This window comes from Chelmon rostratus, chromosome 5 (assembly GCF_017976325.1).
Source record: "Chelmon rostratus isolate fCheRos1 chromosome 5, fCheRos1.pri, whole genome shotgun sequence".
Classification (NCBI taxonomy): Eukaryota; Metazoa; Chordata; class Actinopteri; order Chaetodontiformes; family Chaetodontidae; genus Chelmon; species Chelmon rostratus.
The window spans coordinates 2,309,612-2,323,872 of NC_055662.1; the positions used below are offsets into that span (position 1 = coordinate 2,309,612).

Below are 14,261 nucleotides of genomic sequence, written 5' to 3' on the forward strand. Positions count from 1 at the left end.
TGAGCAACTGCATGTGTTGGCTACTCCAACCTGACTGTATCTGTACTGGTATCTGTACTGGTATCTGTTGGGCCATATGTTACAATTTTCCAACCAGCAGCTCAGCTGGTGATTACTGATATATTCATGCAGGTGTGTTCATGGCACCCCCACCTATAGTTTCAGTTGAGAGATGTATGTGAGTGGCAAGTTTGCTACGTTTCAGCTCTCTTAGCTCTTCTAGTCTAATAAATGAAACAGAATAAACTCATAGAATGTCAAGAAAGGAAATATTAAAATAAAAGTCACCCGCTCTGGTTTGTTTTGTTGGTAAACCTTTAATTTTCCAAGTCAGATGTGAAAATCTTCTGGCTGTACATGCTGTTATTCCCCGCTGCCTCTCTGCTCTCTCCGCCTCAGTGAATGCCTACTGTGCTACTAGGTTAGCTCGCTGAATGAGAGCGTGTCACTGAGCAGCCGCCAAGGCTAAATGCCTCACCACGCATTGTCAGCAGAAGTTTAAAATAATTCATGTGTCTGCCCTGTGATTCGTCTCCTCTCCAAAATGGAATGTGTTCTGCTCATGCTTCAGCCTTCCACCAAGTTTCATGAAAATCAGGCCAGGAGTTTTTCCATTATCCTGCCGACAGATAGACAACAAACAGGAGACAAACAAACCAAATCAAAAACATGACCTCCAGAGGTAGAGGTAAAACACTCCAAAACAGCAATCTGCTGACATGAATGTCACACTGATTGAATTAAGTGAAGTGCAAAATCTATTTCGTCTGATGTTCAGGTTAGTGAACCAAGTTTGTGGTTCTATCAGCAGATGGCTGAATCGGGTTGCATCACATCCTCCTCTCTTGTTGTTTCCTGACTGTCCTCACAGTGCCGATCGCCAGTAAAGGCAAGACGAAAACAGAAATAACCTCTTGTGTTTCTCTTGTGTGCACCAGGTCTTCAGGTGGTATTGAAGTCCATTATGAAAGCCATGGTACCTCTGCTGCAGATTGGCCTGCTGCTCTTCTTCGCCATCCTCATGTTCGCCATCATTGGCCTTGATTTCTACATGGGCAAGTTCCATCGCACCTGCTTCAGGATAGACACAGGTAAGCAAGGGATTAACAAGTTCTTGGTGTTAACCCAGGCTTACAGTGAGTTGGTAGAGAACAAAGGAGGCCACACAGGGATGATCAAACCTTTTTCAAAAGGTTTGTATAGTGACATAACATCGGATGCATTTCTGCTACTTTGCTTGTTGTGCTCCAGCTGTGTTGGTCAGCTGGCTCAGGGGCGTAAGAGGGCTGGTGGGACCAGAATTGCTATTGTTATTTATATTGTTAATTAGAAAGTTGTAAACATTTCATTTCAATTACATTTATTTTAAATATCATTTGAATGAAAATGACTTGAAAGAGCGAAAACAACATTAGGCCCAGTCAAAACATTGGAATCTTATCCTAAAGTGGTCTGAACCACAGGCCAAACAGACACACCTTTGCTTGACACTGTGCAGAATGAACTTTGTCTCGTTGCCTTTTGTTTTCAGTGACATCTCTCAGGTGCATCACACATCCGGAGTGCTGCTGGTAGATGAAAAGGAGAGGCAGAATGAATTCTGTCCAACAGATCCACAGTGACACTTCTGTCTCCACAGAACACTGTGGGGACTCATAAAAGGAGAGCTGTGATGGAGCGGATATTTGATTTAGCTGAGAAACACATCAGACTTTACTAATTTAATCCTCAAGCCTGCTATGGTTTGTTCATTGTGCAGCTGTACTATGTAGGAAAAGATAAAGTTCAGTTAGAACTCAGACAATGCAATCCTTGCATGTGTTCAGTATCACAGGAGACTGATACAGGAAAAACACAGTGATTTCAGCTGTAAATTTAAAGAACAGAGCAACTAAAGTGTATATGCAGCAGTGCACACACATATCTCAATTAGAACACACAGGATAAAATAAAGATCACATTCCCCACATCATCATAACTCGTGTCGTCCACCTACCTACACCGTCTGGATGCGATGCAGTTTGTTGTGTACCTACTTGACTAACACTAAACAGACTGTCTAGAGGGAGTTCATAACTGATCTGGTTGAGACATCAAGTCAAGGCAGTTGTAAAGTGGAAAGACTTCACAAACACACACACACACACACACACACACAAGGCAAAATCAATGTGCACATAAATGTTATGGAATTTAAGCTCTGAATGCTTTATAATGGTGTAATATTCTAGGATGTAAAATGTGTTCATGCCTGTGTCAACATCAGAGAGGCAGCATCGGTTGATGAAAACAGGAAATGAGGTCATGTAGTCTGCTTACATGTTGCCATCCTGTATATCATTGTAGCTGAACCCATGCATTTCTTAGCATGAGAGGTCCTTTTACATAATACATCCCCAGCCTTCCCTACAAACACCACGGCATGTTTGTGTATTTTCGAGCTTCATTGTGTATGTTTGTGTGCGTTTGTGGCTGTAGGCGAGCAGGCAGCTGATTTCCCCTGTGGCCTGGAAGCTCCGGCGAGGACCTGCAACAACGGCACCGCCTGTAAGGAATACTGGATCGGACCCAGCTTTGGCATCACCAACTTTGACAATATCCTCTTTGCCGTTCTCACCGTTTTCCAGTGCATCACCATGGAGGGATGGGTGGACATCCTCTACAACGTGAGTCCACATCCTTCCCTTTTCCACTTTTTCCACTCGGTGGTATATCGATATATTTCACCCTGATTTCCATTTGGCAGTGTTTCATTTGTGTCTTATCATGGTAAGTTATCCTCATTTTGAGATCACATAAAGTAAGTTACTGTCCTGATACTAAGTTGAGCTAACTTGTGTCAGGCAAAGACCAAAAAAGATGAATATTCTTATTGAAGTTATGTATCAGTAAGATGCTGAGAATGATATCTATCAATCATCATCAATCTTTTACATGAGATTCGAGCTGCCATTGATGCACCTCACACACAAGCAAGCACACAAACCCTCACCTCAGACCAGCAAGTGGCTCTGGCTGCGCCTGTGTGAGTGTGTTTGTGTGAATGGATGAATGAGAGGACAGTTGTAAAGCACTTTGGAAAAAAGCTCTGAAATCAACAAATTTCTTTGAACATCATGAAAAACGTTAAGTTAATTCCTCCTAACAAACCCAGCTGCCGTATCGACAGGCTAACTGAAAGAAGTTAAACAAAATGACAAAGAATTCAACCAGACTACAATATACCTACTAATGTAGTTAACAATAACAGTTGTTGTTATTTAATGCTACTTTTCAGATGACAGTGGGACTACATCAAAACCAGCAAGTGGCACAGGGAAAAGAATGTGCCAAAGACCTTTTATGATCAAATTATAAAGCGCTTTGGATAAAAGCATTCTATAAAAGCAGCCATGTGCCTTTTAATTGACAATATTTTACTCCAGTTGGTTGATGACCACCAGGCATTCAGGCTTTTCTATGTTTTATGTGGTTAATGATAAATGGAACTTTTTTTACCTTTGGAGCAGATGGTTCAGTCTCCAGTGCAGCCACTCAGGTCATTAACATTAACATTAACAGTCATCACTGTCATGATTTAGCTGCTCAGTCTACTGACTTAGATATTGCCACGAAACACATTTTTGTCACACATGCATTAAATTAACAATCTTACTGTAGTCAAAAGTGCACCTTTGGCTACTAACAGTTCACGAGGGAGCATCATGCAGCAGTGAGGCAGAGCTGTCATGGTAGCATTTGGTTAAATTCCTTATTTTGCAGTCATTTTATTTCTGTAAAATTCTGTTAATAATGAGAGTACTTTAAAAAGCAGTCTGTGGAAAGTATGTCAGCGTGGATGTTCAGGCTAGTCTGTCCTGTGCATCGTTGCTGAGACACTGTGCTTTTCCTCCTGACTGCTCCTTCCCCTCCCACCCTTCCTCGGGGGGGTGATTAGAGGCAAGCATGAGAGCCTGCAGAGGATGACTCACACACAGCCACAGCTCCCATTAGGACCACAGCACTGCAGCCTCACTGCTAGCATGAAACAAATCACAGCTCTCTGCCGTTTGCATAAAGTTAGGATTCTATCATGCCAAGGAAACAATTATGCAAAAGGTTAAATTATGAAACAGTTATAGTGAGAAAATAATGTGTGTTTAGCGGTGTGAACGTCTAGTAGGACTGAACAAGGGAAACACAGAGACAGAGAGGAGGGAGGTGGAAAGCGATCAATAGTAGTTTGGTTGCTGAGAGTAAGGAAAGGCGTGGTGGATAGAGGATGCTGCTTTGATGCTTCTTAGATGTCAAATAATTGTTTCCCCACTGTAACAGTTACACAAGTATTGGACACAGGAACATGGACGGCAGTGCAGAGATACAAATGAACGCTTTCTTACCCTTTAGAGAAAGATCGAAAGCACATTATACACAAACTCAACCTTGTCTTCTTAAAATGATGTTTTTTTTTTCCATTCAAAGTATCAAACCCCACTTTTTTATGGCCAGGACTTTTTCAGCAATGGCCATGAAAGTGTATTTATTCTTTAATCCCTTCCCCTCATAGTAGTTGTCATTGTTACTGATGCTTGTTCCTAAAGTCTGGCATTTGCAATATTAAAATACATTTGCCTTTAGCACCAGTAACCACTGATGAGGTTATGGTGATAATATCTCATAATTTGGAGAAATAATTTAGTATAGTATGTGTTTTAGGGAAAGTGGAAATTATATCAGTACATCTGACTCAGAGTTTATTTTCTACCTGCCACACAGGGATTTTCTGCATCGTAGAATTTCTGCTGGTGAAGGACAACAGACTCCTTCTTCCCCTTACTGTGATATTATCCCTCATAGGCCCAAATGGGAAATAATACAAATGCACATTTTTCTGATAAATGATGAAAGTTGTTTTTTGCTTCCTTTATCAATCAGACCTACAGCTGCCAACTAAATGGTGAATCAGAACCCAAGTTAAGTCAATTTTATGTATATAGCCCAAAATCACAAATAACTAATTTGCATGAAGGGGCTGTACAGCATATGACACCCTCTATCCTCAGACCCTTGATTCAAATGAGGAAAAACTCCCCAAAAAGGCATTTAACAGGGAAACATGGAAGAAACCTCAGGAGGAGCAACAGAGGGGGGATCCTTCTCCCGGGACAGCCAGACATGCAACAGAGATCATGTGTACAGAACAGACCAGCAAAATATCACAGTACAAAGAAATTGTGATGACAAAATTACACATACATGGAAGAGAGTCACACAACCTCCTCTCCAGCATAGACACCTGGACAGAGGACTGAATCCACAAACAGAGAGAGAGACAGAGACAGAGAGACAGACAGAGAGACAGAGACACAGAGAGACAGACAGAGAGACAGTGACAGACAGAGAGAGAGAGAGACAGACAGAGAGAGAGAGACAGACAGTGACAGAGACAGAGACACAGAGAGAGAAAGAGAGAGAGAGAGAAAGAGAGTAGGACAGAGACAGAGACAGTGACAGAGAGAGAGAGAGACAGAGAGACAGAGAGTCAGAGAGAGAGAGAGACAGAGCGAGAGAGTCAGGGAGAGACAGAGAGAGAGAGACAGAGAGAGACAGAGAGAGAGAGTCAGGGAGAGAGGGAGAGAGACAGAGACAGTGACAGAGAGAGAGACAGAGAGACAGAGAGACAGAGACAGAGAGTCAGAGAGAGAGAGAGACAGAGCGAGAGAGTCAGGGAGAGACAGAGAGAGAGTCAGAGAGAGAGAGAGAGAGACAGAGAGAGAGAGTCAGGGAGAGAGAGACAGAGACAGAGAGTCAGAGAGAGAGAGAGAGAGAGAGTCAGGGAGAGACAGAGAGAGAGAGAGGCAGAGAGAGAGAGTCAGGGAGAGAGAGAGACACAAGGTGGAGAAAGTAGAGAGGGAAAGGGGGGCAGAGACAGAGCGAGACAGAGATAGACACACAGCTTGGACACTTGTGAGACAAAAAACAACAGATGGTTAGAGGCTTTCAGATAAAGTTTACAGTAATTGTGTGGACAGGACATGGACTGTAAGTGCTAGAATTAGAGTTGGTTCCAGTTTCTTAACCTGCTGAGGTCCTCACTTTACCTTTGCTTACTGAGCTGATGCTCCTACTGCTTATGTTGATTCTGGTTCACTTCCTAATACTTCCCATTAACATCTCCCCTTTCATTATCTTCACGATGAAGATTTAAGACCTATGTGTCAGTATCGGCCGCTGTCGTCATTCACATGATGAATAATCCCCATTAAACTGAACTGTTAATCCAGAATTAGTCCAGGGTTGGGGGGTTAAGGTTCCTATTCGTTCATCCATCATTAGACAGCTCTTTTTCCTGTCTTCTGGATCACTGACAGACTGGTAATGTGCTCTGACCGTGCAGGCTGAGGTTGCTGTTTTGGCTGAATATGATTGGTGGATCCTCCGATTGAATATTCGAGGGAGGAGTGACGGCTGTCTCATTTCCTGCCACTGGGGGACCCAGCTGTGTCCTCTTCATCAGCGTGGCCATCCATCATGGTCAGATGGGCCCTCGTCCGTCTCTGCCAAAGCTCTGACTCTCTAATGGGGATGGAGGGCAAAACTTAGACTGTCAATTTGTCATTAGGAGACCCCCAAGACCTCTTAGCCATAAACTCTGGTTTCTGAGAGGCACTCTCACCTTTTTAAGAAAACTCAGTGTGAAGAAAACCTTTCAAATGCTGCTTACATTAGAGGTGGACATTTAGCATTCAAGATGAGAAGGTGAATCCTAAAAACAGAGTAGATTTGTTGTTGAATCATCCAAATAATGTGAATTTTACATCAAAATAACTAACTAATTTAGATTGAATCATTAAGAAGCCACACATACACTGTAAATAATGGGATTAGATGAACAGTTTTGACACAAAGCTTTGTCAGGGCCTTGTGCTTCTCTCATATAAAAGGAGAGATGCCAAAACTGTAAATCTGTCTCCATAAAACATTGTTATGATGTTGCCAAGATCCAAGCTGCTGCCCCTGCTGACTTGCCTTCGGACAAACTGCGTAATTTCCAGCTGCACTATACTTGTGGTTCAGCCGTCACACCTGGTTTTCCTTGTTTCTCTGTGGTATACTCACATATGGACACTGAAAGAATTACTGGTCATTTCAATGGTTGGAGAAGTGATCGGAAGTTCGCTGGTTCGATTCCCCCACCGGACTAGCAGAAAAATTTGGGGTGTGGTGGAGTATCCCCTCCCCCCTCCATTAGCTGGCTGATGTGTCCTTGAGCAAGGCACTTAACCCCCCCATATGCTCCCCGGGCGCCTGATGCGGCAGCCCACTGCTCCTGTGTGTTTCGCTGCATGTTCCATGTTGCATGTGTGTGTTTCAAAAACAGTGATGGGTGAAATGCAGAGGAGAATTTCCCAGTTTGGGATCAACAAAGTGAATTTAAAAAAAAAATCCTTTTCTCCACACTGGCCCTGAAAAAAATGTCTTTTAATGCAATTTCACTGTACAGTTAGTGATGGGGCACAAAACCCACAGTCGCCATTCTGTCAGTATCGACAGGAGGAAAAATTACAGCAACCAGTGAATCCTTCAGTGTACATTAAGCAGGTACACATATGAAGCAGGTATATATGCAAAGGCCAGTGATGGGATGTCATTATTTAGATCAGATATCTAGCTACAGATTCCAAGTTAGGTGTAGGTGTGAGTGGTTAATTAAGTCAGTTAATTTTCTCTCTTCTATCACTGTTTTAGCATGGCATAGGAAGCTTCGAAAGCATCTCATCATATTTCTTCCTCTTTAGTTTAGTCCAAAGCAGTGCATCACTTCCTGTACATCAAATGATTCCCTCAGTAGGGACCTGAAACAGTTCATGTACTCGTAACAGCAGTATTTAAAGAGGGATTTAGATTAAAGTCTGACTTAATGCAATACGCACAAGCCCATATGTACATCATTCCATGAAATATTCATTCCAAAATGTAACCTAAGTTAGTATGACGTTCCAGCAGTCTGGGTTAGACAGATAAACTGGCTATCTTCCAAAGACTTCTCAGTACAAAGTTCCCTTCCTGTGTTACTGCCCCTCTGCAGCACCTCAGGTATGAAACACTGTCTGTGAACCACTAATGAGTGTTTTCATGAAACAAGGTCTGTGGATTTTTGTCCCCCATTTCTTACAGCGAAGTCACAGTAGGAAGGCATCATTAGTCCAACAGGAGGAATGATTACAGCGACCATTGACCAAAAAAAGGATTGTTTGAAGACAAAATGTAAACCTATCCTTTATTGGTTCATTTATGCAACATATTAATCTTCTAAGCCACAGTGTGGAGATGATTGCAGATGATTACAGTTTAATTTTCTTCAGTACTTCTTCCATATTGTAGTGCAGTACCTGTTCCAATGCCTGGTGTGGTTTTGGCGGTCTTTAAGTGTTCCACTATGCAACCCAGCATCCCAGTATGCCCTTTTTCACATAGAAGAGGGCACCATTGGCTTCACCAGCCTTTTCAGCTTGTCAGGGCTACTTAGGGTTAGTTGCACGAGTCCCCAAGTGACACAGCATCCAGTCACCTGTAAACAGCAGGCTGACTTTCAGATGCTATCAGACGGAGCTCTGGGGAGCAGGATGTTTACAAGGCGGCTTGAGGACAGCAACACGAGATACAGTGCAGACCATTCACTGCCACTTGTCATCCAGCACTGCTACAACATCTCTCCCTGTCTGCTCAGCATGCTTAACCATGTACTGAGCCAACGACAGACTGTTTCCTTTCCTCCCTCCTTCCATTCGGTCAAATCAAAAAGATCAAATATGAAGATCTAGTTAATTCAAAGTGTCATGTATCAGCAGTCCTAGCTCAAGTCTAATCATAAAGCTGCTTCGTCGTGTTTGTATAAGTCAGTACCTGTTATTTCCTGGTCTGTCTCCAGTGCCTGGGGCAGTATGGGTGTGGTATTGCTGTTGAACTGATAGCTGTCCTTGTGGGGCAGTTGTTGGGGCAGAACAGTGCTACTAATGGCTTTTCTATTGCCTTGTGTGCTCTCTCCATTATGTTAGCCAAGGTCTGAGGCAGCCTCACCCCAACACCAGCTAATGCACTGATGCACCCAGCTCTCTGCAGCCACTTCTAGCGCAGAGCAACATTATGACAGATGATTCCACCTTCTCATACAGCGCCTTTGTGTAGGGATTCACCAGCAGCAGTTCATCACAGATGTCCACCCCCACCCCTTGTTACTGCTTCTGCTGAGTGTCTTTGTCATGAAGCAGACTGTTGACTATCATAATCAAACAAACAAATGAAAAAAAACAAAAAAAGTAACAACAAAAATTTGATTAAATAACGTTCTCTGAAAGAATTTACAGTTTTTATTTGACAACTTTTTTTATTTCCCAACTTGGTACAACTTTGTCTTGTCGTAAATGGCAACGGTTCTTGTTTTTAAGTGTGAATAAAAGGTAAGGCATGAAATAACCAGTTGCTTAAGTAAGTTTATAAGTATATATTAAGTAGTATATATTTAGATTCAATTTAAAAGGAGCAAGAGCTGAATGATTTGCAGAAAATATCTAATACGTAATAATTTTTAGACCAATGCTTCCTCTGTGATATACACGGGAAGTGTGTGAAATGAGCTTGCTAAGATATAAACAGTATGCAAATTAAACTCTAGGGCTGTATTGGTGAATTGATATTGGCTTTATTTTTTTTTTTTTGTTATGTTAACCTACCCAGAAATGCCTCAGAACCTCAAATAACAAGAAGAATATGCCACTTCAGTTTGCTTTTTAACAATAGTGGTTCAGATTGTTTACACCTCAACCAATTAAAACAGTTAATAAAACTATAGTTTCAGAATAATTTAGACCCTTCTCTGATGATGAAAATAATATCAACACATATTTTATATGTACAGCATTTACAGATGTGCTGGGCGCAGACATAAATACAATTCTAAAATCTTGAATAATGTACACAGCAGATAGATAGTATTAATCACATATGGACCAAACATAGTCACTTCAACATAATCAACTTCTCCTGTTTCTACATGAAAAGAAGTAATGAAACAACTCAACTTCTAAGACACTGTAGCTAGAATTCTAAGAATGTGGTAGTTAAGTATAAATACTGCAAGAGGCATTCAAGACAGACTGAAACATTTCAGTTCTAGCCAGATGTTAAAAAGGTGCACATACATCTGTCTCTGAAACATGCATGTATGTTAACTCCTCCCAGGAAGCACCCTGTGGCAGTGCCTTCTTCTTCTGTGACAGTGGCAGCTGGTCACACTGAAAACATGATGAGATCATACACCCTGGAAGGACGTATGTGGTTGAGTGTAGGTGGAAGTACCTTAAATTTCATCTTAATTTAAATAAGACAGGAGGCATTTGAAATGACAAGTGTAATTGGAGTCCTACATATTACATTGCTTTCTCAGTATATTCCAAAAATCATCATGACATGGAAAATATCTTTTTATGTCATGGTAACAGCTAGATGCCGTTGTTGTCTACTGATGGTAATAGTGACTGCACTATGTTTGCCCTGTCTGCCAAAAGTCTCTGGACTATGACCATGAATATTTTGCTCCACTGAGTGTTAATATCCAGAAACAAGAATAACACTTATACTGATACGTTTTGAATCAATTGGCTTGTAATTGAATTAGCTACACTAAACAAAAGCTCATTGAAATGAGCCTTTTTTCATCTTCTTTTAAAGCTTCTGGGCAGCTGGACATTCTGACTGGAAAATGTTAGCAGTGGAAAATCACAGCAGCCAAATTAGCTTGTTTAAAGCAAACAGAAGGCTCATATCTGAAGTGTTTTCACCAACACACCACACAGTCGACCCATCCCACCAACCAACCACAGCATCAGCATTCAGCAGCACTCAGTAAGAACAATAGAAGTTGCTGTTTACCAGACATATCAATCAGATTGTATAGTTTCAAATAGTGGTTGGACCCTTCATCAAAGATTTGTGGTTCAGTCCCCAGCTTCCACTTTCCATCTGTAGACGCGTCTATAGATTGCTCCTAATGTCTGTAGGTGAGAGAGAGAAAAAAAAAAAACGTAAGTCACTTTCGACAAGTTCCTGTCAAATGACTGTAATGTAATGCGCTTTATCTTAGAGGTCGATCCAATTCAGACAGCGCTCTCAAGCTATTCCAGGTGTTCACAACATCTTTAAATTCTGTTTCTAGTGCACAGGATTGACCTCTGTGTTGCTAACATGGAAGAACACTGGCAGAAATATGGTTTAGAGTAAGAGTGACTGGGTGACAGCAGGTGTGACTTCCAGATGCCTCAACAGGATGTCCATTTAATAATACACACACACACACACACACACACACACACACACACACACACACACACACACACACACACACACACAGTTCAACATGTATCAATACCAGATATTATTCATTGCTATTCTTTTCATTTTCAATCTATAAAAGTTTCCTTTGTGTTAAAGAAAAAAATCACAACATAGTGTGTGATACATTCACATTCACTGCATGTTTAATGCTCTCTGTTGGCTGCACTGTGGTTTTTACAGTAAGGTTTAAAATGCAGACTGGTCCAGCTCTGTCAGTCTGAGGTGAGCTCCACTGGTCTGATTGCACTACTGATAGAAGAGGTTAAATGTTTAAAAATAGCTCTTTGGGGAGCTCAGATTGATGATGAGGCCATACGAGGCTGAGACTCTGTTTCCCCATGTAAAATTATATGAGCTGCCTACAATGATCATGATGATGGTTTCAGGTTGTGTAAAGATGTTCAGCAATGTGTTAGTGTGGGACAAGATAATATGTTGTATAAAAAACAAAAATGTGGCCACTATAGATGGTAGGTTGGCTGTTTAAAATCGCCGGGGTTGTGCAGGATGTGCTGCAATACCATGCAGTGGACACTGCTTGACAAATGTGATGACAATCCAGCGATTACTTACGCCATGGACCACAGTGTTGGTTAAGGAAAATTAACCCACACTGCACTTGGTCCTATATTCAAATAGTGTCCGAATCAGATGTCCACACCACCCCTTAACTGGCTCCTTTAAACAGCAGGCCAATATATCAAAGTCATTAGTGTGTGTGTGTGTGTGTGCGCGTGTGCGTGTGTGTGTGTGTGTGTGTGTGTGTATGCCCTGCGTCTTACCCTGCCATCTCTATCAGATATACTCTGTGTGTAAACAATGGCAAAGTTGGCTTTGCAGTCACTCTGCAATAACATCCTCTGTGTTGCTAAGTGGGAGTAGGGCAGGTGTTAGACTAGATTTAATTAAGACAGATTTGTTTTTGCTGCTGTGCTGCACTATGCTACCCTGCTAGGTCAGAACATATTAGAACCTTTCAAGTATTTCAAGGTTTTCTGATAAGTCTAATACAGCTTTTCTTAAATTATGACTTTTTTGTAAAAATGAGGCTCTGTGGTTAATTAAGATTTTAAGATGAAAGCAACACTAGTCAGTTTAATGTTTTTGGCTTTTAATTCATGGACATTTGTTGCTTTTCTTGATTTCTTGAAGGTTAGCATACTTGGCTCTGTGTTTGTTATCAATGTTGAATTCTACTTCTTCGGCACTGCCACTGCCTCGTTACATGGAAGACATACTGGATGGTCTCCATTAAGCACAAACATATTCGCTTTGCCAGCTCTCAATGAATGTCCTTCCCTCTGTCAGCTTTTCTTTTCTTGGACATTTGGTTAGGCTGCTACCATTAATGTTAGCGGCTTCAACCACTCTGCTGTTATGGCACTGTTTAGTATATCCTGTGCCAGCTCTCATGAGCCACATAGGTGCTGTGGCAGTTTTGACCTGCGGGCCTTGAGTTTGACATGTGTGCTTAATGCTTCACTATGTTCACCAGTTAGTCTTAAACTATGTCTGTCTGCTGTTTGGTGCTGAACCGGAAGTTTAAAGTGGGGTTTCAGCAGCTAAAGAGCCAAATGTGTTCTCAGGAAGTGGTGGAGATCAAACCAGAGCTAAAATGAGAGTGAATATTGGGTTTTCATCAGCTGGACACCATCACAACACTAAATGAATGCTAGTATTTCTCTGTGTCTGCAGGATAAAAAGTAAAGTACATAGGCAACTGTTTGCTAACATGTTAGCCCCCATAACACCCCTAGAAGGTCACGGCTACAAAATGGTGACGAGTGTGGAGGGCACAGACATGGCTGTACAGGTTATTAGTCGGCTTGATCCCAGTTACAATGTTAATGTGACTGTTCCTACCAACCTCTGCCACAGCCTCTATGTCAACTGAAGGTAGCAGTGAACTTTGAGACTTCAGGCTGCTTTTTCCAAGTATTTTTTGCCTTTTCTTTTTTTTTTTTTTAACATATTTTTCCTTCACTGGTCGTTCATGCTTATTCTCGTAATCTGTAGTCTTGCATGCCATGCTGTATGTGAGCATTGTACCCTGTAATTAAGTCACATAATGTCTCAGTTGTGTGGAAAGCAATTGGTGCTGTTCAAAACACAGTAATGAGCCCATTCCTTTATCTGAGAAAACAATGAGCGCATCTATGGATGCAAAATGAGAAATTAACACACGCTTGAGAATGATTGGAAGGCATCACAATGGGTTTCAGTAAATGAGTGCATCACCAGACAATTTCCAGTCATCAAATTAACCCCCCAAAGTAATAATCTGAGTGTGAGTGCCGGCCGTAAAGAATTCTGTAAACATTAATACAGTAGAAAGCCCTCAGGCAGGGTGGAAGTCACAATGGAGAATATGAGCCCCAGATTGTGGCTGCTGCTTCACCAACAAACCACACACACAAACAAGCACACCTCTGCTCCACACCATGCCACTGGCCGTTCTATTGTCCTATATTTCCAAAGGGAGCCAGTGATTTGACAGTAGAGACAGTAAAGTGAGAATAATGTCCATTCTAGCAGTGAAGCCTGTCATTTTCCTCTTAAGTCTCACAGCTGAATAAGAAGGCAAATACAGCTCAGCGCTTTGCTCCCATCAGCACTTCTTTGATTATGGCTCTTCAAAGGTGTGGATGTTATGTCCAGACCAGCAACAGACACAGCTGTGATGCCTTTGAACCAAGCAATGTATTCTACAGCATATGGCCAACAGTATTGTGCACTACACCTGTGGGATGAACTAGAACACTGACTGTGAGCCAGACCATGTCTATAACATCAGGGTTAGACCAGTTTTTAGTAGGCCAGTTTTCAACATCTGGTGGAAACAGACTGAAACCAGGTGAGTGGTAAGGCCATGGTTTGGGATCACATGT

The 14,261-nt window shown here is 41.8% G+C and overlaps 1 protein-coding gene across 1 annotated transcript in view; it reads left to right on the forward strand.

Moving 5' to 3' along the window:
• cacna1ba (calcium channel, voltage-dependent, N type, alpha 1B subunit, a) overlaps positions 1–14,261 on the forward strand; it is a 137,525-nt gene that overhangs the window by 41,978 nt on the left and 81,286 nt on the right. Inside the window, exons 5-6 of the mRNA XM_041936942.1 lie at positions 939–1,091; positions 2,479–2,666. Coding sequence (XP_041792876.1) covers positions 939–1,091; positions 2,479–2,666 — 341 coding nt within the window. The remainder of the gene's footprint in view (positions 1–938; positions 1,092–2,478; positions 2,667–14,261) is intronic.